This window comes from Gracilinanus agilis, chromosome 4, assembly GCF_016433145.1.
Source record: "Gracilinanus agilis isolate LMUSP501 chromosome 4, AgileGrace, whole genome shotgun sequence".
Taxonomy (NCBI): Eukaryota; Metazoa; Chordata; class Mammalia; order Didelphimorphia; family Didelphidae; genus Gracilinanus; species Gracilinanus agilis.
Genome location: NC_058133.1, coordinates 371,861,414 through 371,885,923, shown reverse-complemented (window position 1 = coordinate 371,885,923; position 24,510 = coordinate 371,861,414). Strand labels below are relative to the sequence as shown.

At 37.1% G+C, this 24,510-nt stretch overlaps 1 protein-coding gene across 1 annotated transcript in view; it reads left to right on the top strand.

Annotated features, from left to right (window-relative positions):
• Positions 1–9,231, top strand: part of FAM184A (family with sequence similarity 184 member A) — a 121,908-nt gene extending 112,677 nt beyond the window's left edge. Inside the window, exons 16-18 of the mRNA XM_044676848.1 lie at positions 1,702–1,806; positions 6,683–6,885; positions 8,887–9,231. Of these exons, the coding sequence (XP_044532783.1) occupies positions 1,702–1,806; positions 6,683–6,885; positions 8,887–8,968 (390 nt within the window). The 3' untranslated portion in view covers positions 8,969–9,231. The remainder of the gene's footprint in view (positions 1–1,701; positions 1,807–6,682; positions 6,886–8,886) is intronic.
• The last annotated feature ends 15,279 nt before the right edge of the window (positions 9,232–24,510 follow it).

Below are 24,510 nucleotides of genomic sequence, written 5' to 3'. Positions count from 1 at the left end.
AAAACCATAATTTATATAAAGCAGATAACATTTATGAATTAGCTTCTTGTATATAATCAATTGTTAAAGCTAACTAGTTGTTAGTTTTATTATGTTTTGCTTTCAGTCAGCAAGCATTAATGCTTAAGAGCAATGAATTTCATAATGTTTGAAATTCACAGAGGGAAATTAGTACAAAAATTGTATGTATTGACACAACATAAATCACATTTTTTAAAAACTCTTACCTTCTGTCTTAGAATTAATACTAAGTATCAGTTCCAAGGCAGAAGACCAGTAGGGGCCAGGCATTTAGGATTAAGTGACCTAAGGGTACAAAGCTAGGAAGATTCTGAGGTCAGATATGAACCAGGACCTCCCATATCTGGACCTGACTCTCTATCCACGAAGCCACCTAGCTTCCCCCAGATACTGTTTTTTAAGCTAACACATAGTTTTCATTTGCAATGGATATAGAAACTGAATGTTAATTCATTGATTTTCTTATTGATCTTCTCTGCTGAGCATATGGGAAATTAACCACCATGTGAGAATAACTGAACAGCATTTAGAAAGAGCTGAGCCCAGCAATGATTTATGGAACACTTTTGCCTTACCAACAAAGTGTTCAATTCAGACCATTTATGAAACACCTACAGAATGCAGAGGTCATAAATATAATCTCCACAAAGGGGATAAGTATGAAGTTTAGACAATAAATATTACCTCCCTTCATGAAGTTTATAGGGGAGAATATTAGTTATCTGATATGAAATTATGTCAGTAAACTTATTTTGTGTAGTTGCTGAGGGAAAGAGAAATATCAAAGCATAATTCAGCTCAATATAAGGAGTTATATATGACAGGTAAGCGGTACAGTGGATAGAGTGCCAGGCCTGAAGTCAGGAAAAACTCATCTTCCTGAGTTCAAATCTGGCCTCAGACATACACTTACTAGCTGTGTGACTCTGGGAAAGTTGCTTAAGCCTATTTGCCTTAGTTCTTCATCTGAGCTGGAGAAGGCTCTATTCTAGTATCTTTGCCAAGAAAACCCTAGATGGGGTCACAAAGAGTCAGATAGGACTGAAACCATTGCACATCATAATGGAAGCATTTCCTAACAATTCAGGCTGTTAGAAAGTGAAGTGAGCTGCCTCTTTAAATGAGAAAATTAGAAGTGGGATGGATAGTAAAGAGGTTGTCTATTCCAAACATATTATTTTGTAGATTATAAAGTTCCACATTATCAAATGTATTCAAGAAGAAATTGAATGATCACTTTTGGAAGGAATTCATAGACTGGGAGCAAGGAGAGGAGCTGAGAGCATCTAACTGATTTTATAGAACCATAACTGGGTAAACTGAGACTGTACCTTAGGTATAAAGGGCTACCAGAAATTATTCAGTCCAACCAATGGAACAGGGCTAGGTCCAAGTAAGAATAATTATTTTTAATCTATTAGGAAATTTTATTGAATAACTGAAAAAAGATTCATGGATAGGGGAGCAGCAGTGATATGTTTAATTAGGCATAACCGACTCCCTTGGTCACTGCTCACTGACCCTCCCTAGAAAATAGTGAACAAAATGCTCGCATTTATAGATGACTTTACTTTTGAATTGAAAATTGCTAATATTTGTTATATTTACATTTTTAAGACACTTAGATATTTAAGTTCCTCTTTTCAAAGTATTCTAAAATGCAATATTTCTTGTTCCTAGGATGATAATAAATTTTATCAACTGGAATTAGTCAATCGAGAAACTAACTTCAATAAAGTGTTTAATGCAAGTCCTAATGTTGGTGTTATTAACCCACTTATGAAGGTATGTTTTTTAAATACTCTTAAGAGGGCATGTGTTGCATAAACTTGACTGATAAATGGAAAGATACTTTAATATTAATAAGATTAAACTTTCTCCCAAAAATACCAATCTCATATCTTTAACTTTTCAAATAATATAAAGTCAAACCTATGCATTTTTGCCTATTTCCAGTTTCAAAATCTGAGTAATATCAGCATTAGTCCCTTCAGTAATAGTATTGAATCATGAGTTTCCCCAGACAAGGAAAATTCATTACTTATTCACCAACCTGCTAATTTGTACTTACTTAGATTGGTCCCTAGCAGAATCAGTCATCCAGACCATACTCAGAGATTTTCCATTTTGTGAAACCTGCCAGAGCCTACACTCCACTAATAAACTTTTGAGAATTGAGTCTTTTCATACCACAATGAGATATTTTTTGTTGAGTCATTTCAGTCATGTCTGGCTCCTCACAAACTCATTTGGGATTTAGTGGCAAAGATACTGGATTGGTTTGCCATTTTCTACACCAGCTCATTTCACAGATGAGGAACTGAGATAAAGAGGGCTAAGTGACTTGCCCAAGATCACATAGCTAGTTAGTGCCTTGAGCCAGATTTGAACTCAAGAAGATAAGTCTTCCAGACTTCAGGCCTGGTACTCTATCCACTGCACCTCCTAGCAGCCCCCAAAAAGGTATTAGCAAAAGGCTTTGAAGATGAACTAATAACTGTATTTCTACATTAATGCTTTAAGAATCTCTAAGTTTTCTGGACACTTATTTTGTTGTTCCTGTCTCAAAAAAGAAATACCTGGAGATAATCTCTTAACATTTTCCTTACCTGTCCATATTGTGTCTTCTACTAAAGACCTAGTACATCATAATCCTAGCGTTCCATTGTGGCATAGAGAGCAATGTTGGGTTCTCTATAAGCTCTGTCACCTATAACTAAAGTGAAAGGTTTCACTGTGGATTCTTTGAAGGATTGCATACCTATTGTCTAAGGACCAGCCTCGTTAAGTTTGAAAAGGATTATCCAGAGGTTGGCTACAGAATGATTAATTTTTTCATTCACAGCAGCTCTCAGAATTTACTAAGTGATCTGCAGTAGGGGAAGAACTACCCATGATGCGGCTAGTATGGGTCCTTGAAGTAAGTTATGTTTTCTGCTGGAGTTAACAGGGTACTTCTAAACTCCAAATACTTCTCAATTCTTCATAACCTAAAGCCTCCAATAAAGCATGAGAGAACATGTACTCTGTGGTGGACATAAGCTTTCAGTAGTGGATTAAAATAAATGCTCAAACTCTTCACTCAGCACTCTATGGGGTTTTCTTGGAGATTAGACTTGAATGCTTTTTTTTAAACCCTCACTTTCCATCTTAGAATCAGTATTGTGTATTGGCTCTAAGGCAGAAGAGTGGTGGCCAGGCAATGGGGATGAAGTGACTTGCCTAGGGTCACAGCTAAGAAGTGTCTGAGGCCAGATTTGAACCCAAGACTCCTGTGTCTCTGAGTCTGGCTTTCAATCCACAGAGCCACCCAGCTGCCTCCTTGTATATGTATTTTGATCCTTAGTTCAATTGTTCTTTAGTCATATAAAACAGCCTCAAAGAGAAATGAAGTTGACAAAGACCACACATACAGAGGCTACATGTGCAGTACCAGTTGTAGTTAAATAGTTAATAGTTGTGGAATGCCAAGTATTTACATAGTAATAAAGCATGTGGAGACAGCATATTAGTAATAAAAGGGCTAAAAAACTCAAGGAAAAACCTATTTTTACATTATTATCTAGAGTGAATAATAGTACTAATACTGTATGTAGTTCAGTGGTCCACAGCCTGCAGGCTAAGTACTCTTACTGCAGGGTTGTGATATAGAGTTCATCTCATTAAATGTCAGTATAATTAAATAAAACATGCGTGCTATAGACTAAATGTCTCATTCCAAGTACATAGTACTATTTTTCTTTTTTTTTTTAATTTGGAAAATTTTATGTAATTAATTAATTTAGAATATTTTTACTTGGTTACATGATTCATGTTCTTTCTCTCCCCCTACCCCCTCCTGTAGCCAATGCGCAATTCCACTGGGTTTTACATGTGTCACTGATCAAGACCTATTTCCATATTATTGATATTTGCTTATAGTCTACATTCCCAATCATATCCCCATTGAACTATGTGATCAAGCAGTTGTTTTTCTTCTGTGTTTCTGCTCCCACAGTTCTTTCTCTGGATGTGGATAGCTTTCTTTCTCATAGGCTCCTTAGAATTGTCCTTCATTGCTGCTAGTAGAGAAGTCCATAACATTTGATTGTACCACAGTCTCTGTGATTATTGTTCTCCTGGTTCTGCTCCTTTCACTCTGCATCAATTCCAGGAAGTCGTTCCAGTTCACATGAAATTCCTCAAGTTCATTATTCCTTTGAGCACAATAGTGTGTAGTACTATTTTTCAAACATATATAGATGTTATTGTGACAAAGTACAAATTCATTTAAAATTATGTCAAATTCATAGTCATTTTGTGACATCATATGTATCTGCAACATTATTAAAATTATAATCACTATTAAATGCATTTTAACCACAAAAATAGGATATGCAAAAGGGTTGTGAACTATTGACATAGCTAGCATTTTCAGATTTTTTTTAAATTTTAACTTAGCAGCCTAGCAGTGGGTTTGGCCAAATTTACTTCAGGCTCTCCACCAGAAAGAAGACTATATTAATTTTGCATGACCAAGGTCCTCATTTTGCATCACATTTGGAGACAGAAATTCATTCCTACCATCCTATTTTGTAAGATAAATTATCCCAAAATTCAGACTTTGGCATTTCATAAATTAAGTTCACTAAAAATTTAGCCCTTGGGAATTCCTAAATTGAGGCAAGTCTTCAGAGCAAAGGTGTAAAATGAAGAAAGTAGGTTTCTTGAGATGGGATTCTATATTTCATAATTAATTTCACTGAGAACAAATTTATCACTTCAATACTTGTTTTAGTGATTCTAACAACCTGAAGTACAGAGAGATATGTTTTAAAATTTCTATTATGCCACTTGGTGATTAAAGAAGAGAAATTCAGGACTTATGTCTCCATCAAGTTTTTAATTTGCTTTTGTTCCTAATAGGAATTAGTTTTAACATTGAAAGAGTTTTTACTTTAATAACAAACGAATATATTCTACTTGTATTTTGATGAATAGTATGTTTCCTAAGCTTAGATCATTTCAATGTCAACTATATTTAGTTGGAAACTAATTACTACATGAAAGAAAAATCACAGATACTTGTATGTACTAATAAAATATATTTTAAAACACTTTCCCTAACTAGTTAATTTGGAGATCTCATTTTAACATGAAATTACCAGTATTTTACTGTGCCTTATTGTCAAGAACCATTCCCTAAGTTGTATTTATTGTAATCTTTCTTTAAAATAATTGACTGTAACCTTTTGCTGTATATTCTTATTGCTAACTACAGAATGACAAAATATTCCTCATTGTTTCTATTGAATAAAGTGAAAAATCACTATCAATCCAAATATAGGCCATTCCCCTAAATAATATTGACTAGAGAGATGCATTGAGATAGATACTTAGACACAGACAGACGGGCGGACGGATGGATCTAAGTTGTTCAGTCATTCAATTATATCTGACTCTTCTTGACCCTGTTTGGGCTTTTCTTGGCAAGGATGCTGGAGTAGTTTACTATTTTCTTCTCTAAGGATTAAGGTAAACAGAGGTAAAGTTACTTTTCCAGGGTCACATAGCTTGTGAGTATCTGAGGCCACATTTGAACTCAGGTTTTTCTGATGCCAGGCCTACTGTGCTATTCACTGAGCAATCTAGCTACCATAGACATATGGATGGCTGAATGGGAAATGCACTGGAAAAATAGCACCAATTATATGCTACATTCGTCATATAGGCTGGAGAAGGGAGATAAGGCTGAAGCCCATCTTTAGACTAATTTAGGGCTTGCTTAGGAAATCATTAGTGATTTTAGGATTCATTATTTTCATATTGATAGATACTTGGGGTCTGTGAACTAAGCTCTCATTTTTACCACTGACAATTTCAAAGATTCCTGTGGAATGAAGAATGAAACAAATATAAATTGACTGTGAATTCTAAGGCCTGCAGGGTTTTTTTTTAATGTTTTGTACAAATTCATGTCATTATCTATTAATTAGTAAATTAGATCTAATTAGGCAGATTTAATTGCCTGTCTTCATGAATACTCTGTACTGAATTTAAAAGCATGATCATTTTTATAACTCAGCTCCTTGTCTTGAGTGGAATAAGGACTTTTTTTTTTAGTTTTTCCCAATTAAATTTATCCCTATGGAATAATGTGGGTGTTATGGTCAAAACCATTTTTATGAGCCTTATGATGAGTCTGTATCAAAGCAGATGGCCTGAAGCATTTTCTTGGTTGGTGTTTTTTTTGGTGTTTTTTTTTTTTTGAGCCAAAGACTTCTTTCTGTGAAAACTTACTAAATGTCCCAAACTCCATTCTTTTCAATGTTATACCTAATTTTCCTTTCTTGTGATGTTTATTTAGTCAGTACTCTTTAGCATAATGTCATCTGCAGTTCTCTTGTTTTCCTTTTTAACTCCCATGAGCCTTTTTCCCCCCTCAGAATTGTGCTTTCATCTACCCTTAATTCTCTTTACAATTTCTTCCAATTTATAATACTTCCTTTCTGGATATGAGGATTCCAAACAGATTATTATAGAAAGCTTTCAAGAATCACCCAGACTGCATTTTGGGTCACATTAGTCTGTCACTCCCATGAAAAGTTTCTTCTAATATTCCTTTTTTTTTTAAAATGTCCTGATATAGGGATTTTCCTCACATATGTTATTTTTAATGCAGCAAAAGAAGAAGAATGACAAATCAACAAACAGGTTTGTGAGTGTTCCCAATCTAAGTGCTCTGGAACCTAGTGGAGTGGGCAATGGACATCCTAACCGCCTGGATCCCATTCCTAATTCACCCATCCATGATATTGAGTTCAACAACAGCAAACCACTTCCACAGACAGTCATGCCTTCCAAAGAGCCCAAGACGTTTTTGAGGTGAGCGTTGCCTCACCAGTGATTTTTTTAACTTAAGAAACTTGCCTTTTTAGTAACAGAAATTCACTAGCATGAGAATAACTCAGTACCAATATTTCTGTGAAATAATATTTTATGATATGTTTGTGGCCTCTTTATTAGAGTACTCCTTTTTCCCTGTTTAAATTATTTTTTCCTAAATAACTTTTTTTCAAATTCTTACCTTCCATCTTAGAATCAATACTGTGTTTTGATTCCAAGGCAGAACAGTTAGGGCTAGGCAATGGGGGTTAAGTGACTTTCCCAGGGTAACACAACTAAGAAATGCCTGAGACCACATTTAAACCTAGGACTTACATCTCTAGAACTGGCTCTCAATCCACTGAGCCACCTTGCTGCCCCACTCTAAATGACTTTTAAATTATGAATCAACTTCCTAAAGTCTTAAAAAAAAAAGGTTTAATATAATTCTTAAGCTTCCAATTTTTTTCTGTGAAATCTATTTTTAGAGTTGTATTACCAATTGCCTTTTTTTTTTTAACCCTTAACTTCTGTGTGTTGGCTCCTTGGTGGAAGAGTGGTAAGGGTGGGCAATGGGGTCAAGTGACTTGCTCAGGGTCACATAGCTGGGAAGTGTCTGAGGCCGGATTTGAACCTAGGACCTCCCTTCTCTAGGCCTGGCTCTCAATCCACTGAGCTACCCAGCTGCCCTCCAATTGCCTTTTAATAATTGATTTTTGTTGCAAATTTTTAAATTTTTTTTATTGATACTAGTTTTTAATTTGATGCTATTTTCTATATTATGAGAATATTTTCTTTTTTTTCTGTTATCCTTACATGTGCTGGATTTTAGCAGTTTATTAGTTTGTTTATTGCCAAAATAGGAAACATACAAACTTGAAAAATTAATGCAGTACTTAACTACTCTGAGAATAAAATACCATCACTCAAATGACTAAAGAAAAATAAATTGTCCATATAGTTGTTGATTTCATGTTTTATAATTAAGTAAATTATGAAGGAAATTAAAGTTTTTAGTTCATAGATAACTTAAATGTATATGCACTACCAGAGTTTTCTGTTTGCTTAAATGATAAGACTATTGTTCCTTTTAATTTTTTGACCCCTTCTGTTAGCAAATCTATTCATTGTCACTGACTAATAATAGACTATCAGAGATAGATAAAAACCTAGTTTTTAAGTGAATGATTAACCTTAGTGACAGGCTCTTTAAGAAAGAAGAGTAAAAAATCATGAATTAAAAAAAATTCATGTTAATAAAGTATATTCTGTTAAATATTTTGTGTTGCTTATTCTTCCCTGTGCATGAGTATGTTCAGGAATCAGTAAGATGCATGTGCATGAGTTCATGGAATATGACTACTGGAGTTTCCATTACATATTGTTGCGTGACTTATAATTTTCCCAAATGACGGTAGGGATTCTTTTATTTTATTGAATAGCTCCCTAAACCTTTAAATTAGTATTAAGTTTCTTATCATCATTTTTTTCTACCTATCATTATAGTTGTAGAATTTTGAGAAAAAAGTAAACTGATTTTAAACACACTGGCTTTTTTTTAAAGATTACATGAAACTATAAATATCTGAAATAGTAGCATACTTTGATTCATTCACTAGATCAAGTCTTTAAGCAAATTCTTTAGAGAATCTGGTGCTTTTTCAGATTCAGAAAACCAAATTATAGCTAAGTGGATGCTATAAGAGAATCCTTATTCTCTATCCTTCTCTATAGCTCTTTCCAAATTTTTTAAATAAAAAATTTGACATCTTATTTTCTCAAGATATTTATTCTTATTCTTAAGCTTTGACTCTTTAATTACTCTCATCTGAGCTGCTGATATATTACAGTGGAGTGGATTTTGCCAGATGAACTAAAATCTCAAAACATAGCTTTTGATATGGAGAATCAGTTTAGTTGTATATTATTGTGCTTTATCTTGATTCATTTTGTGTATGAAAGGTTAATGTTGTGTTTAATTTCTTTCTTTTTATGAATTAGTCCTCCTCAGAGTGAAGCTTCACCAGTGGCTTCTCCAGATCCCCAACGTCAGGAATGGTTTGCCCGGTACTTCACATTCTAAGAGAATTATTTTGATACAGCATTGTGTGGACTGTTAATAAGAGCATGACTTTATTAAAATTATTATGTAAACAGACTTTCCTATAATGTCTAACACTGTGAATGAGAAAGTATTTGTCTCTCCAATTTAAAAACATACTGTATTTCCTGTGATATTTGTTGAAATCAATCTACAAGGTACTATATTATGTGTGTAATTATATGTTTTTATTTTAAATTGAAGTCTTTAACCTTTGTAATTACTGCATAATAAATTTTGTTAGAACAAGCCTAACAATTCTTTTATTTCTAGTAATTTGTTTTTTATATATTTTAATATTTCAGATTGGATTTTTTCTAAAAGTTTTACATGATATAATGTATCAAAATATTTGACTCTAATCATTATGCCAAAATCTGGTTAAGGAAATTTATAATCTTATTTATTTCATCATCATGTGTAACTTATATTAAATTGCATTCTTTAATCCATTTCCTTCCTTCCACAGAACTGACCTTCAAAAACTTTGCTTTAAAAAAAAATTGGGGGTTGTCTTTTATTCTTAACATAAACACCTAAGGAAAATGGCAGATATTAGAATTCTTAATATAACTAGTGAACTTTGAAAAAATCTAACTGAAATACTATTGGAATAGTTTGGTTTTGAGTTTCACTTTAACAAAAAAAAAACTCTCTTTGGCCTTTGATTAGTTATATTCCTTGTTGCATTTTACTCTTTGGGGACAAATGTTTTATCTTTACAACATCTTATGCTGAATTCTGGGACAGTCGATTCTTTTTTCATGTGTCTTAACAGATCATTAATTGTTCATTAAAAGCCCATGAATTCTAAAAGGGCACACAGATCGTGTCTTAAGAAAATGTTATTCCTCAACATCTAGCACAGTGTTCAGCATGGAGGAGGAAATTAATATTTGTTGCTTTGTAAAAACATGAAATTTATCAGTCCTATAGGTATGTGAGCTCATAAGGCTCTTTAATCCTTTTATGCAGCTTAGCAGACAATTGGCTTGAAAGTTCACGAATTCATAGTGCCTAATTGACTCCCAGTGAATAATTTCACAGAATCTAAGAACCTCAGAGTTTCAGTCCAGCCCATAGCCAAGCAAGAATTCCTTCTGCTACCTATTAACAATTCTTGAAGATCCCTTTAAAGCATTGACCATTCCAATTTGACATTCTAATTATTTGGTATTTTTTCCTTATATACAGCTGAAATCTGCCTTTGCAAATTCCATCCTTCTGTCTAGCACTAAGCATAAGTCATCCTTCTTCCATATAATTATCCTTCAAATGCTTCCTTTTCTTCTAATTTTTTTAAAAATTTAAACACTAAGAAAGCATTTCAATATATTCAGCAAAACACAAAAATAGAATTGCACATAAAACCATAAATCTCTACTTCATATTACCTGATTTTTTTTTTTAACCCTTACCTTCCGTCTTGGAGTCAATACTGTGTATTGGCTCCAAGGCAGAAGAGTGGTATGGGTAGGCAATGGGGGTCAAGTGACTTGCCCAGGGTCACACAGCTGAGAAGTGTCTGAGACCAGATTTGAACATAGGACCTCCCGTCTCTAGGCCTGGTTCTCAATCCACTGAGCTACCCAGCTGCCCCCCCATATTACCTGATTTTTAACCAAAATTTTTAATGATATATTTTGTTCTTTATGTACCCCAAATTTCCCCCTTCAACCTCTTTCTCATTTCTTTTTTAAAAATTCTTAGTTAGATGGCTCTCCATAGGAAAAAAGTCAGCAAAACCAATAAATACTTTGAAAGAAAACTGAGACAATGTATACAGTGGTCGTGTTATTATTCTTGTGCCTGACTCTTCATGGCCCCGTGGACCATATCTACCATAGGATTTTCTTGTCTAAGAAACTAGAGAGGTTTGCCATTTCCTTATCCAGTGGATCCTTTTGTCAGGCCATCAGAGTCACACAGCTAAGAAGAGTCTATAGATTCCTTACTCCTCCCCCCCCCCCCCCAACCCTAAGAGTCAGGAGTTGGGATGGTTTTTTATCTTTTTTGTGAGGCTGAGCTAGTTCTTTTGTATTTTCAAAGCATTCATCTTTGTTTTGTGGTGTTTGTTTATATTTACTTTGTAGTACATGTGTATGCTGGCCGAGTGCGATTTGCTCACTTTGCTTTAATTTATTTAAGCCTGTGCTGCTTTATATCCAACATTTCTTAGAGCATAGTACTATTCCATTATATTTATGTATCCCCTGTTTTTTCAATGTGCATAATACATTCTATGTTATTCTCAAAATTGGCATTACCATCTCTGGTTTCCCTTTGATATTCCAACCATTCTCCACTCCACATTTTTTCAAAGATTTCTTCAGTCTTCTGTTCTTTGGCATCACCACTAACGAACCACTTCCTTCTTCACCAAGCCTCCCTTTCCCAAGTCAAAAACTGAAAGGAAAAAAATTATAACATATAAGCACAATCAAGCAAAATATAAATACAATGATGATGTCAAAAATTGTATATATTTTTTCTGCACCTTTAATCATTTGCCTCTCAGGAGGTGGGTAATCATAGGTCCTCTGGAAACATGGTTGTTCATTGACCAAAGTTCTTAAGTCTTTCACAGTTGTTTTTCTTTTTGAGGATGTTCTTGTATAAATTGATTTCTTAGTTCTGCTCATTCTACTCTGCATGAATTCATACGACCCCCGCCCCCAGCATTCTCTGAAGTCAGTTTTTCATCATATACCACAATTTGCCCATCCATTTCCCAACAGATAGGCATTCTTACATTCTGCAGCTTCTTTCAGTCTTTACTTTGCCCTCCTTCATTCTAATATATATAGACACTTTTCGCTTGTGATTTCGTCAGGGGGCAGCTGGGTGCCTTTGTGGATTGAGAGCCAAGCCCAGAGACAGGAGGTTCTAGGTTCAAATCTGGCCTCAGACACTCCCTAGCTGTGTGACCCTGGGCAAGTCACTTAACCCCCATTGCCTAGCCCTTACCACTTCTGCCTTAGAACCAATATTCCATATTGGTTCTAAGACAGAAAGTAAGGGTTTTAAATTTTTAAAAAAATTTTAATCCTAGTTTTGAGAATCAAGTGATTCTTAAATTATCTCTCCTTGATTTGTTCCTGTTATTTTTATATCATATTTTATATATCCTATTTTTTTCTTTCTTTTTATTCTTCCTTCTTACTGTCTCATATGGTCATTAATTTCTGTTTGGTCTAGTCTAGTTAAAGTGAGTCCATTATGTGAGGAAGGCTTACCACCTTCTCTGGTAAGCCTTTTTTTCCTCCTAGTTCTTTCCTCTAGAGCTTTTTATTTCATTTTTATATCTCTTTATTTAAAAAAAATTTTTCTCCAATTACATGTAAAAATAATTTTAAATATTCTTTTTTAAAATGTTGAGTTCCAAATTTCCTCCCTCCTCCTTCCCACTCGCCTTCCCACCCCCTTCCCTAATATGGTAAGCAATCTGATACAGATTTTACATGTTCTTGCTTCATTTCTTCCATTTGTTTCATCTTTGTGGGAAATCTATTTTTTTCTTTGTGTTTGCTTATGAAGGCTCTCATCTCTCTAGCTTTGGTTTCAGAATTGGGGCTTTATGACAGTTGTAGGCTCTTCCCTCTGCTATATTTGTGGTAGAATTGGTTAATTTTGCTTATTCTTGACATAGGTCACCTGCACTAATTGCTTCTTCTCATAGTTGGGCCTTCCTGGATCCTTGGAAGTTCAGAGAACTAGGTCTTCAAGGCCCTTTCTATATTCTCAGGACAAAATGTTAGCAACGTTGTGACCCCCGAATGCCTGCCTTGTTCTGGTTGGAGTGATTCCACATTTCACTGGTCACTCCCATTCCAAGTTGCTTTTTGACCAAAGTAGTCTTATTGAGAGAGCTTTCCTCATGCTGCCTCCAGCCAAAGAGCCTAGGAGATGACACATGACTCTGATCCATCTCTTGGGTTGCCAGCATTTGCCTGTACTTAGCACAGGCATTTCTGGTTGCCTCCTTGCCTGGGCTTCTGACTGATGATATACATTCTCAGGTTGGTGAAAGGCAGGGATTATGGGAGGGGAATGTTGCAAGAGCTGATAACACAAGGTCATTGTGTCAGTTGGTTTTGCTAAACTTTTTTAAAATTTTGATACAAAGGTGGACTTGCTAGGGAAAAGGGGATATTAAAAAATGAATGATGTAAAAACAAGGCATCAATTAGACTATCAAATTATACTATCTTTCACTTTAGTTTGTTTGTGTTTTTATTGGGGGTTTTGGTTTTATATGAATATTCTCTTACAACAAAGACCAATACAGAAGTCAACTTTGCATGATAATACATGTGTAACCCAGATCAAATTGCTTATCATCTCCAGGAGAGGGGAGAGAAGAGAAGAGACAATTTGGATTATATAACTTCAGAAAATTCCATATGGAAAATTGTTGCTACATATAATTGAGGAAATAAAACATAAAAAAACAACAACAAGGCATTAATAAAGTTTAGGGATTTTGTTGTTGTTTAGGAAGGGGGGGAACGGTGCACAGCTTTGAGTATTTTTTATATTTTTCTTTATTTCATGGATTCATAGGAATAAAGAAGATATCATTAAATGGCCTTTCTATCCTTACATAGTGAAGTCTTCAGAAAGCAGAAACAGTCCCTTGTCAGTATCCTATCAAAATCTTTAATATGGTAGAACCTGCTGCCAGATCTTGTGCTTTAAGAATCCAAGATAACCACCTTTCCACTCTGGAGCATTAAATTAGGGCTATGTGAAGTTCTCTGCTTGGATCTGGATCTGGGTGAACTGTCTTACTGAGCCTAGACTAAAACTACATTAGTTTTATGATATCTGTATTACACTCTCTTGGGAAATTATGTTTTTAAACTTGAGTACTACTTTAAATTTATCCTTATTAAATTAAATTTTGTCTTATAGAATTTGAACCAATTTTTTCAGCCTTTCTGAATCCTAATTCATTATTTCAGGAATACTACCCAATTTTGTGTCATCTACAAATTTGAGAAACGTGCCTTCATGTAGTTCAATGATAAAAAATTTTTATATTGACATTAGCTAATTCAACCAGTTCCATATTAATCTAATAGTAGAGTTATCTAGCCCAATCATCTCTCTGAAGCCCTTGAGGATATGGAATCAACCAGTCAGAAAATCAGTGGCATCCTACCTCTTCAATACAATCCCACCACCACTCCCTTCCCCAATTAGCCTATCCAACCTCCCATTCTTCCCCCTGCCAGAGCAGCCTAAATAAACTAGTGTGCAAACTTCCAACCTTCCTTTCTGCATGAGAAGTCAAGCATTTAAAGTGGTTGTGATCAAAACCTGGGCACCTGCACCAGCAACACAGGACCCAGTTGGAGAATTCACACACACACCCCTGAGTACACACACACATGCCCACTAAATATAGTTGCCTCCCCCAGTCTAGAACCCATTTTCAGTGGGAAGGAGTCATTTTTCAGAATTAAAACTTACCTCTTTGCCTGTTTACATTGATCTCACCAACAATACCTAATTATTGACCAAAAAATATTAACTGTAAATCCACCATATCCCCTATGAGACCCCAGGATTTTTTTTTCTTTTAAGTGAACATGCTTATTAACTAGCTTATAGTCACTATTGTGCAAGCAACAATTTTGTCAATGTAATGAGATTGGAAACAACCATGAAAATCCTTGGATCCATACTGCCAAGTTATCTTGTGCAAAGGGCTTAAAGTAGTTGTCATACTAAAAGGTGAGTTACTCATTTATTTCTTTTAAAAATGTTTCAAAACTACTGAATGATGTCAAGTAGCTTACCTAGCAGATATTTTTGGAAAATATAAGCATAATGTGCCCCTTGTTATATGGGAACTATTAGGAGCAGCCAAGGGCCTAGGCAGATGCTGATGATGATATAAGACCACACCTGTATGTGAGTTAGATAACCTCTCATACCAGCAGGGTCAGGTCTCCTTTAACCCCAAGATTCTCTGTCACAGCCCTGGGGCTTGGAAATAGTTCCCTCAGCAGGATCTTAACTACAAAAGCTGCTGTATTATGTCTAGCTGGGAAAGCTTCTGGCCACTTAGTCAACCTGTAAACAATTACTAATGCATACCTGTATCTCTGACACCTAGGCATGGTTATATAATCAATTTGTATGCACTCAAAAGGGATATAGGCTAGTTGTTTGCCTCCTAAAGCTATGTACTTTGGTAATAGCTTGGTTGTACTGCATACAAATTGTTCACTTCTGGCAAACTCTCATTGCACATTCAGTAATTCATTTTGCATGCCAGTATCTTCATATTGAATCCATCAATCCCAAAGTTCTATAATGGCCTTTTTGATATAGAGTGTTGCAGAAGGTAAAATACAAGGATTTTGGTAAAAGAGGTTTACCATCTGTGGCCAGCCAAACTCCATTAGCTAAGTATGCACCAAGATGTTTCCAATCCTTCACTTCCCTTGGAGAGTAGGCATTTCTCAGATCAACTTCATCCACCAAGGACAAGTTCAGGATTGAAATTGGTCCATACCTCACCCCGAATTTGGCAGTGATATTGGCCTTTCTATTCCCTGATTCTCTTGGCCCTTGAATCTTACTATGCCCTCTGCTGTGAATTACAGAAACTTGGAATGGTAATTGGAGTGTCTGCAATAGCTCATTTATGATATTGCTGTACACAATCTGCTTGCCATTGGATGTTATAAAGCCACAATTTTTCCAGAATTCCCCAGAATGATGCACTACTCCAAAAGCATATTTAGAGTCAGTAAAAATGTTTACTCTTTAGTTTTTTGCTAATTGGAGAGCACGTGGCAAACCTAGTAACTCTGCCCCTTGAGCACTCATTATAGATGGAAGAGAGATGAGTACCATAAGGTCTCAGTGACTGTCACTACTGCTGTACTGGTAAACTTCTGTCCATCTGCCATGTAAGTCGACCCATCGGTGAAGAGTGTCATTTCGGAATTATCTATGGGTGTATCATATAAGTCTTCCCTCATCTTGTGCACAATGTCCAGTGCATCTTCACAGTTGTGTAGACTTTCACCTTCTAAAGGCAGATCAGGAATCAGAGTCTGTTATATGCAAAAACTGCAACCACATTTCATGAGGGTGCAAGCTGGCAGTTGCCACTTTAGAACATAGAACCTGGCAGAGGACCCAGGCCAGTTGCCAGGGTGACAGTTGAAGTGAGGGTATAAAAAGGGGTCCCCAGACCCCTGACTTCACTTCTGGCTCTGAACTCCAGGGTTAGGGAGTAAAGGGTGGAAAAGTGGGCCCTGGGTGGTCTGGGTGGTTTTGGGTAGATTTATTAGGCAGTTATAGGAACAACTACCATTGCTAGCCAAATTCAACAGCTCTTTGGCATACCCAACAACCCTTATTAAAAACAAGAAATCCTACTATCAAGTCATCACCATCTGGGTCAGCAACCAATTGTATCAGAGTTGAGATTTGCCCTCAAGGTTCTCTCATACTACTGTACCTAGAAAGATCAATCTGTGTTTTCTAAAGTAATTTAGTGAATAGTTTAACCAAAATCTTAGCTTATCTTCACCCACTTTCCAACTCCCATTTACCTGATTTCAATTTAATTACCAATAAACCCATTTTAACTTCAAGCTTAAAGATTTTGAAGCCATTGCTTTACCTTAACAAGGGGCAATTATCTCCAGCAGTCAGATCAGAATAAATTTAGTTGGCCAGCTTTTATCAAGCAGTTACATTTCAGGAAGTCCCAACCTCCTTCATGAAACTATACCAACTGTCCATTTGATTGGTTCCAACTCCTGGGGCAGAGGCAGAAAATCCTGATCTGAAAAGGGTCTTGTCCTTGCTGGTGAAAGAGTTCATCTGACCTTCATTCAGCTTAGCTGTAGGACCCCTACTTCACATACCAACTTCTACATCTGCCTAAGGTCCCTTGGCTGACCTTATATCACCCTTACATCACTATACATCTTCCTTGCATTACAAGTTGCAGGTTTTATATTTTTGCATTGGTGAAATGTGATGTTCTCATTAGCCAACAGGATTGCTTGGTATTGTGATAACTTTTGGGAAGTGAAAGCTTGTAGAGTAGTATTCCTGAGTATAGATTCCACTTGATGTGGGGAATACACTATCAGCTCACCCCCTAATACCAAAGAAGCAGATTTTCTCACCATGATGACTACAGCAGCGAAGGCTCTCAGACAATTTGGCATTCCACAGATGACTGGGTCTAGTTTTGAGCTATAAAATGCAATGGGTCTGAGGGTATTCCCAAATGTTTGTGTGAGAACACTGGAGGCTATCCCTTTATCTTCATGAACATAGAATAGAAAAAGTTTGTCATGATTAGGGATGCCTAGGACTGGCACAGATAGAGTTAGCGCCTTGAGCTTTTTGATGCCATGGATATGCTCCTTATTTAATTTCAACTGCTCTGAGACTTCCTTCCTTCCTGGTCAGCTCTATTAAGGTTTAGCAATGAGAGCATAACCTGGAATCCAGTTTCTGCAGAAGCTCGTTACTCCAATAATTGCCCTGAGCTGCCTCTTGGTCTTTGGCAAGCTCAATTTCTGTGTATCCTGTGTCCTTTATTGGGAAATATTCCTAGTGCCCTTTTCCAAAATGAATCCTAAATACTCCACGTCTCTTTACCCACTGGAGTTTCAGTCTGAACAGCTTATGACTCCATTTGCCTATTCTTTGAGTAAATGCACAGTGTCCCTTTGACAAATGGAAGCAGATGGTGATGTCAGAAGGATGTCATCCACATAATGCACCATCTTGCTGTCTTTGAAGGTGATCAACTCAAGGTCTCTCTGCAAGATTTGGCAAAAGACAGATGTTGAATCTATGAATCCCTGTGGAATTCTTGTCCACAAGATGGATTTGCCTTGCCAAGAGAAGGCAAACAGCTGTTGACTGTCAGAAAAATATGCTGAGCACAGGTCAATGACAGTGAACCATTCAGTTGTGGTTGGTATAGCTGTTATAATTTGTGATGGACTAGGAACCACTGCATGTGTCTTCTTAACGTGGTTATTAACAGCTCTTAGATCTTGTACCAATCGCCATTGAGTCTGCCCATCAGGAGTCAACTTTGCTTTCTTCACAGCCATGATAGGGCTGTTATACTGTGAGAAGCCATATCTTCCTTAGTCTAAAAGACTATTATGGGTCTCACACCTTTGGTAGCTTCCTTGCTCAATTTGAATTGAGGAATTAGTGATGGTATTCCCTCCTTGACCTCTATCTTTACTGGTTCTGCAGACAGAATTCTTCCAACATCATTGGAATTTTTAGCCCAAACATAATCAGGAATGTCATGAGGAACCTGATATTCACTATTTTCATTATGGTAAATTGGTTCCTCCTCGCATGGGTCTAAAAATAAAATTGGGTGGTGTTTCAGGGATCTCTTAGGTAAATAGAGGTAGATCTGTCCATCTGGTTGGCATTGAATGGTAGCCACTAATTTACATAAAAGATCCCTCCCAACAAGATTGGAAGGACACAAAGGCATCAATAGAAAAGTGTGATCGATTGTGAGAGGGCCTAGTTTCACCATTTTGCCTCTAAATTTTGGGACTTGTTGTGCTAGCCCTGAAGAACCTCTCATTCTCAAACTTCCCTGATATTTGCATCCTTCTGGAATGTGCCTGAGTACAGAACAAGTAGCCCCAGTGTCAATGAGAGTATCATAGGACACCCCCCCCCAATATTTATGGTTATCAGGGGTTCCTTATGGCTATTAGATTTAATAGGGATTAGCGATAGTTGGGATTCAATAGATTGTGTGCCTTGAGTTTGGATCTGGTCTTGCATATGGTTTTGAACAAGCACTCCGTCATGTCTTGTGTCAGCATTTTCAGTTAGAGCAGAGACCTCTGAAGTGTCTTTGGAAGTTCTACCTCTGTCAGAGCCTAAATGGAATGTTGAGCTAGAGAGCAGACAGCTCCTCTGAGCTGGAGCAGGGCTGAGAGTAACCTTGGAAACAGAGCTGGCTTCAACAGAGCTCACAGAATGTTCAGACTGAAAGTGGCTGGAAAGGTGGAGTTTTCACTAGTTTTCTCCCACTCTGATGTTCTGAGCTCGACAGTCTCCAAGACTAGAAGTTTCCCCTTTTGAAGTGTCAGGTTTCAGGGTACAGACATCATCTACTCCCTCCACTACTTCAACATTATTTTCTCCTAACTCAAAGATTGTTTGGAGTTCACGGTCCAGCCCTGCAGTTTGTATGACTGAACTTGGTTTTTTGTTAACCTCAGTCACTGAGCAGTTCTCATTAGTGTTATTACTGAACTCTTTTAGCTACTTGAGATGTCAGATCATGATGAGTCTCTCTCACCTAGCCTTCAGGTATGAATTCCTTAGCCTGGGGATTGAGAAGTGTAGCTAAAGGTTCCCCTATGTTACTTCTATCACTCAGTAACACAGTGTCCTGCTCTACAGAAACCAAGCCTCTCTCAAGATTCCATGAAGCTATCTCTCTAACCGAATCAAAATTCTTTATGTCTAAAGCAAGAGAATGGTGTAGCACATTGGGACACAACTCCTCTAAGGTTATAGATGATATTCCTTTATGAATACATTGTAAATCCCTAATGTTTTCTTCTTTATCCAAGCTATCCAGTTGGTTTAACTTGGAATAAAAAAAGGAGTTAGTGATTTTGATGACTTCAAACAGGATTGCAATGCTTCTTGTAGGCAAGCCACTGCAAATTCCTGTGTAGTCCTTTTGCTTCACATCCAATCCTATTGAGGTGGAATGTGTAAGCTGACCCCTTTTATAGTCATCACTTGTTTTCTCAAAAATCTCTTGTCGCATTTGCATTATATCTACCCATTCTTGGTCTTCTGCAACAGAAATGCCATTGTTTTCTGTGCAGCTTGCAAAAGACATATGCTCTTCTTTGCCCAGTCTATCAGAAACATGCATCATGCCTCTATCCATGTGAGAAACTTCATTAACAGCATTGTCAGTCAAAATTATGGCCTCACTTCATAAGTGCTTTGGAATTTCACCTTCTTTCAAATATCTTACCATCTGGTCTAGGGATGGTGACTAACTATATTTCTTGCATGAGTAATCACAGCACTGATCACCATGCTTAGTAATCTCTACTTTTCCAGATTTGCTAGACCATCTAGAATTATAGAAGGTCTTCCTAGCATTGTGGTCTCTTTGGTCTGAGCTAGTGTTATTGCCCTTCCCGAAGTTTATTTGCTGTTTAAAGTGGCATGTCCATACCAAATGACCAAAAGACCCGCAAAGGAAGCACCATTTGGAGTTGTTTTTACACCTAAAGGTGTTAGGCTGTCTAGACTGACTATGCCCCCTACTGGCCTGGAACACAAAGTTCTTAATCTTCTCAATCTCTTTGTCTTTTTTTAGCCTGCTTTAATTGTTTTTTAAGGTCTGCAATTACTGCATCCATATCTGTTTCTGATTGCTTAATAGCTTTTAGGTCTTTGGCCTTTGAATCATGGATGTATGAGGCATGTTGTCTCAAATCCTCAAGAGATAGAGTTTCTCATTGAGGACAGCTCTGCCTGAAATATTGTTGGATCAGCAGAAGTGCACCCTTCACAGCTGTTTCCTGATATGATCAGCAGTCTCGAGTGATTGAATGTCTCTCAAGCCTAGGAATATCTCAGCTGACTCAATTAATTTGTCGAGGAAATTGCTGGGGTATTTGTCTTCCCCCTACTTTAATCTTTCAAATTTAGACCATGAATTTGGTCTTTTGGCATGGAGACACATAGCCTACAAGAGATCAGTCTGGCATTGCAGTAAATATCTCATGTTGACATGAGATGTCAATTCAAGGTCCTGGTGCATGGTAGGCCATTCAATCAAGTTAGGATTGGTCTTAGTCTCATTGAGGAATTTGTCCTTTTCAGATGGAGAGAAGAACTCCCCCAGTAAAAACACAACATCTGCAAAACTTGGGTTGAAAAAGGGTGAAGGCCCTTTTCATTTCCTTTATACTTTTATATGGACTGAGGTAAAATTTGGGGAAACGGCATCTGAGGACTTAGAGATCATTAGGGGTGAAAGCTTTATAGGATTTGGTGTGTAATATATACCTCTCCAGCTGAAGAATAGTTCGACCCACGATTGGGAGAACAGAGAAGGTGATCTCCATCTCAGTAGCCTTGTCCTCAGAGGTCCTAGATTTTGAATTTGTGCCTGTGCCCAATTTGGTTGGTTTAAATTATCTCCAATTGGAGAATAGTGTGTTCATCTAACTGCTTCCTCTCATGGATTTATCTATTAGCCTTAACTAGCAGTTTGATCTAATCTTTCAACGTCTGGACCAGGGAATCATTGTTAGCAATACAATGCTGTATATTGGTTCCAAGTGTAGTGTGTTAGAACCCAAGTGGCTTGGACCATTTCAAATAATTTTAACTACTCCTAGTGCAGTCAAAATTAAAGGAAAGGATCCTTGGTTCCATGTCACCCATGTCAAGCCAGCAAAAGACATGTCCCAACAACAACCACAAGACCCAGTTACTATACAGCACAAAGATCAACTAGCACCAACCAATCATTCAAATAAGTCCTCAGAAAGTCCACAGCCTATACATGAGACCATAGAACCAGAGCAGCAATCAGAACAACAATCGTAGCATGAATCAGAACCAGAATTAGACCAAGAATCAATAAACAATCAGATATTATACCAGATTTTATACCCAAATGATTATCCCAATCCCAATCACTTAGAAGAATCATCTGTAAACAATTATGACAATAGAAAAGAATCAACGAAAGAAGAAGACACAACATTTGATTTACAATCAATCCCACATCTAGAAACTGATATCGACAAATAAATGAAAAGCACAAAGACTTAATCACGATTTCTTTTGTTACCTATAATCATTTTTATTAAACCACAAAGAAAAAAGAAAGATTATTCACATTTGATAGACATTTGAACTTTGTTCCTGACACAAGTCAACACACTAGAACATCAGTTCCAGTGCAAGATGACAAGCGCAGGTGAATCAAATGACACAAGTCAACACCAAAACAGCAATTCCAGTGCAAGCTGAGAAGCTCAGGATAACATCAAATGACATAAGTGAGGCGTTGCTGACTTCACAGATCTTCACGAGGACAGCAAACCTGAGAACTACAAGACATCTGTGACCAAATACACCAATTGTAAGAAGTTCATCCACACTGTGAAGAGGAGCATCGGATCAGCGTTGGACACATGTATTTGAAGAAGATAACTTACACCAAACAGAATTCTCACTGCATACAACATTAGATTCCATCCAAGGAGTACATGCACTTTGCAAAAGAATTTCGGTGGAGTAAGTATGTAACACCTCATTACACGGATAAGTCACACTAGACAACACCTAAAACATTTTCCTGACTTCACATCTACATGTGAAACACTAAACTTACACTTAAGAGAGAAGAGCATGTCTGCCTTAGCACAGAATTTTCTCTTACCTTGGTTCAGACACCTTCTATTCAAATCACCTGACACTTCATGTAATTATGTAAATTTTGCTTACTAACCCTTAACAATAAGTTTTAGTAACACACAGGGACAGTTTAGTTAGTTTGATAAGTTAGAATAGGGACAGATTTTTTCAAACTTTCTTTGTAAATATTGTACATAGCATAAGTCTGTGGTTTGACCAATAGACTTACAAATAATTATAGTCTTACTTATTCTTACTAAACATTTTTAACATAGGCATAAGTGTACTAATGTATTCATATACTAACTTTAGAAAGTGAACTAGAATTTAGGAGCTTAGATTGCAAAATTTTTTCTTAGTTAATATTTTCTTGTTAGTTCATAAAATTAGATAGATACATAGATAGAATTCATTACTTTGTTCTAGTTAGCAAATGTTAGCTTTTAAGAATGTTTGTGAATGTTTACATTTAATTTGTTTTTCCTTTCTGTTCAAAACTTTTTTTTGCAAACTTAAATCCCCATTCCTTTCCTATGCCTTTACCATAACCCATCCTAGTTTAGCTTAGTCTAGTCTTAGCATAGTTTAGGAGATAGCAACCCTTTTTTCTTATTTTGTAATCTTAGAGATAAGAGATTAGTTAGAATTTAGCTTAAAATAAGAGTAGTAATCCCTTAGACCAGGGATCAGCAAGTATGCCTCTCGAGCCATATCTGGCTCCACCTTCCGACCGGCCAGTCTGGGCAGAGCCCCAGGATGTGCCCCAGGGGGCCCTTCAGCCCCTGCCCCATATTCCAGCGCCTTCCGCCTCCATCCTCCTCCTTCCCCAGGCATTTATGGTTGCTGACTGTTGCCTTAGACCTTAGTAACCAGAAAATGTTGCAAGCTGCAAATTTAGAAAGAGAAATGAGCAAAATGTAGTGCAAAGGTGCAAACAACCTGCAAAAGGCTAACTGCAGAATTTCTGGCAGTTGAGAGGGTTTAGAACCCTGACTAGAAGCATTTGGTCCTGGAGGCTCGGTCAGAGCAGAAGGGTCAACTGAGCTGGTCTTGGGGCTGAAACCTGGCCTTGATTCCTTGATTCTGTACCTTTTCTCTTGAGATTTTGTAGCTTAGCTAATTACTCTGGATCTCCCTGACCTTCCCTATTCCAATCACCATTTCCCTTCCTAATTTCCTGTGGGTTTTGGGAGTAGGGTGGATTTGGGCGATAGCAATCAAACTTTGAAGACTTACTTTTCCCCATAGTCAAGTAGAGCTTACCCTTGATACAAATTATCTCCTGATTCATTGTGTGTAACTTTCCTAACCTCAAAGGCAACAAAACCTCCCAGGGCTGAGTGAGGGCAGGCCCTTTCTCAGTCTCTCATTCCTGTTTCCCTCCCCAACCTGAAGCTTCTCCCTAGGCTGTTGTAAGGGAAACCTTATATCCCTCTGTCCTTTATATTCAACCCTGCCAACTTAATAAACCCTGTTGTCATTTAATCAAACCTATGGCTAAATTATTGATTGAATGATAAAAGAGGGTAAGGAGAGAAAGGAATAGTTTCTCTCTGGGTCCTGAGGGGAGTTGGAGGCATCCATCTTGGAGGAAGTGGTGATCTCTATACTTCCTCTGAAGAAGCCCATCTGTTTCACAGACACTTCCTTTGTGAACATGAGAAATTGACTAGAAAGCCCTCTAGTCAGTTTCAAACCATTCCTGGCTGGCCTTAACCTTTTGTCTGTAGAAGTGCCCTTCCTACCTGAAGGGTTCAGCCTGTTTCCCTTCAGTGTCATCTGTCTCAAGCCTGTGTACCCAGTCTGTGTCTCCCTGTTGCAGCTGCCTGCCCAACTATCTCATTCTCTCCCCTTGCCACTCATTCTACTTCATCATCTTATATTTCCCTAAACTCAGTCATTCCCTTACATCTCCTACCACCTCAATTTACTACCTCCACCATTGTACCCTCCTTTCCCACCTACTGACGCAGGGACCCACAAACCCCATCCACTTGTTTTATCCACTTATTACAATAGGCAGAAGAGTGGTAAAGGCTAGGCAATAGGGGTCAAGTGACTTGCCCAGGGTCACACAGTTAGGA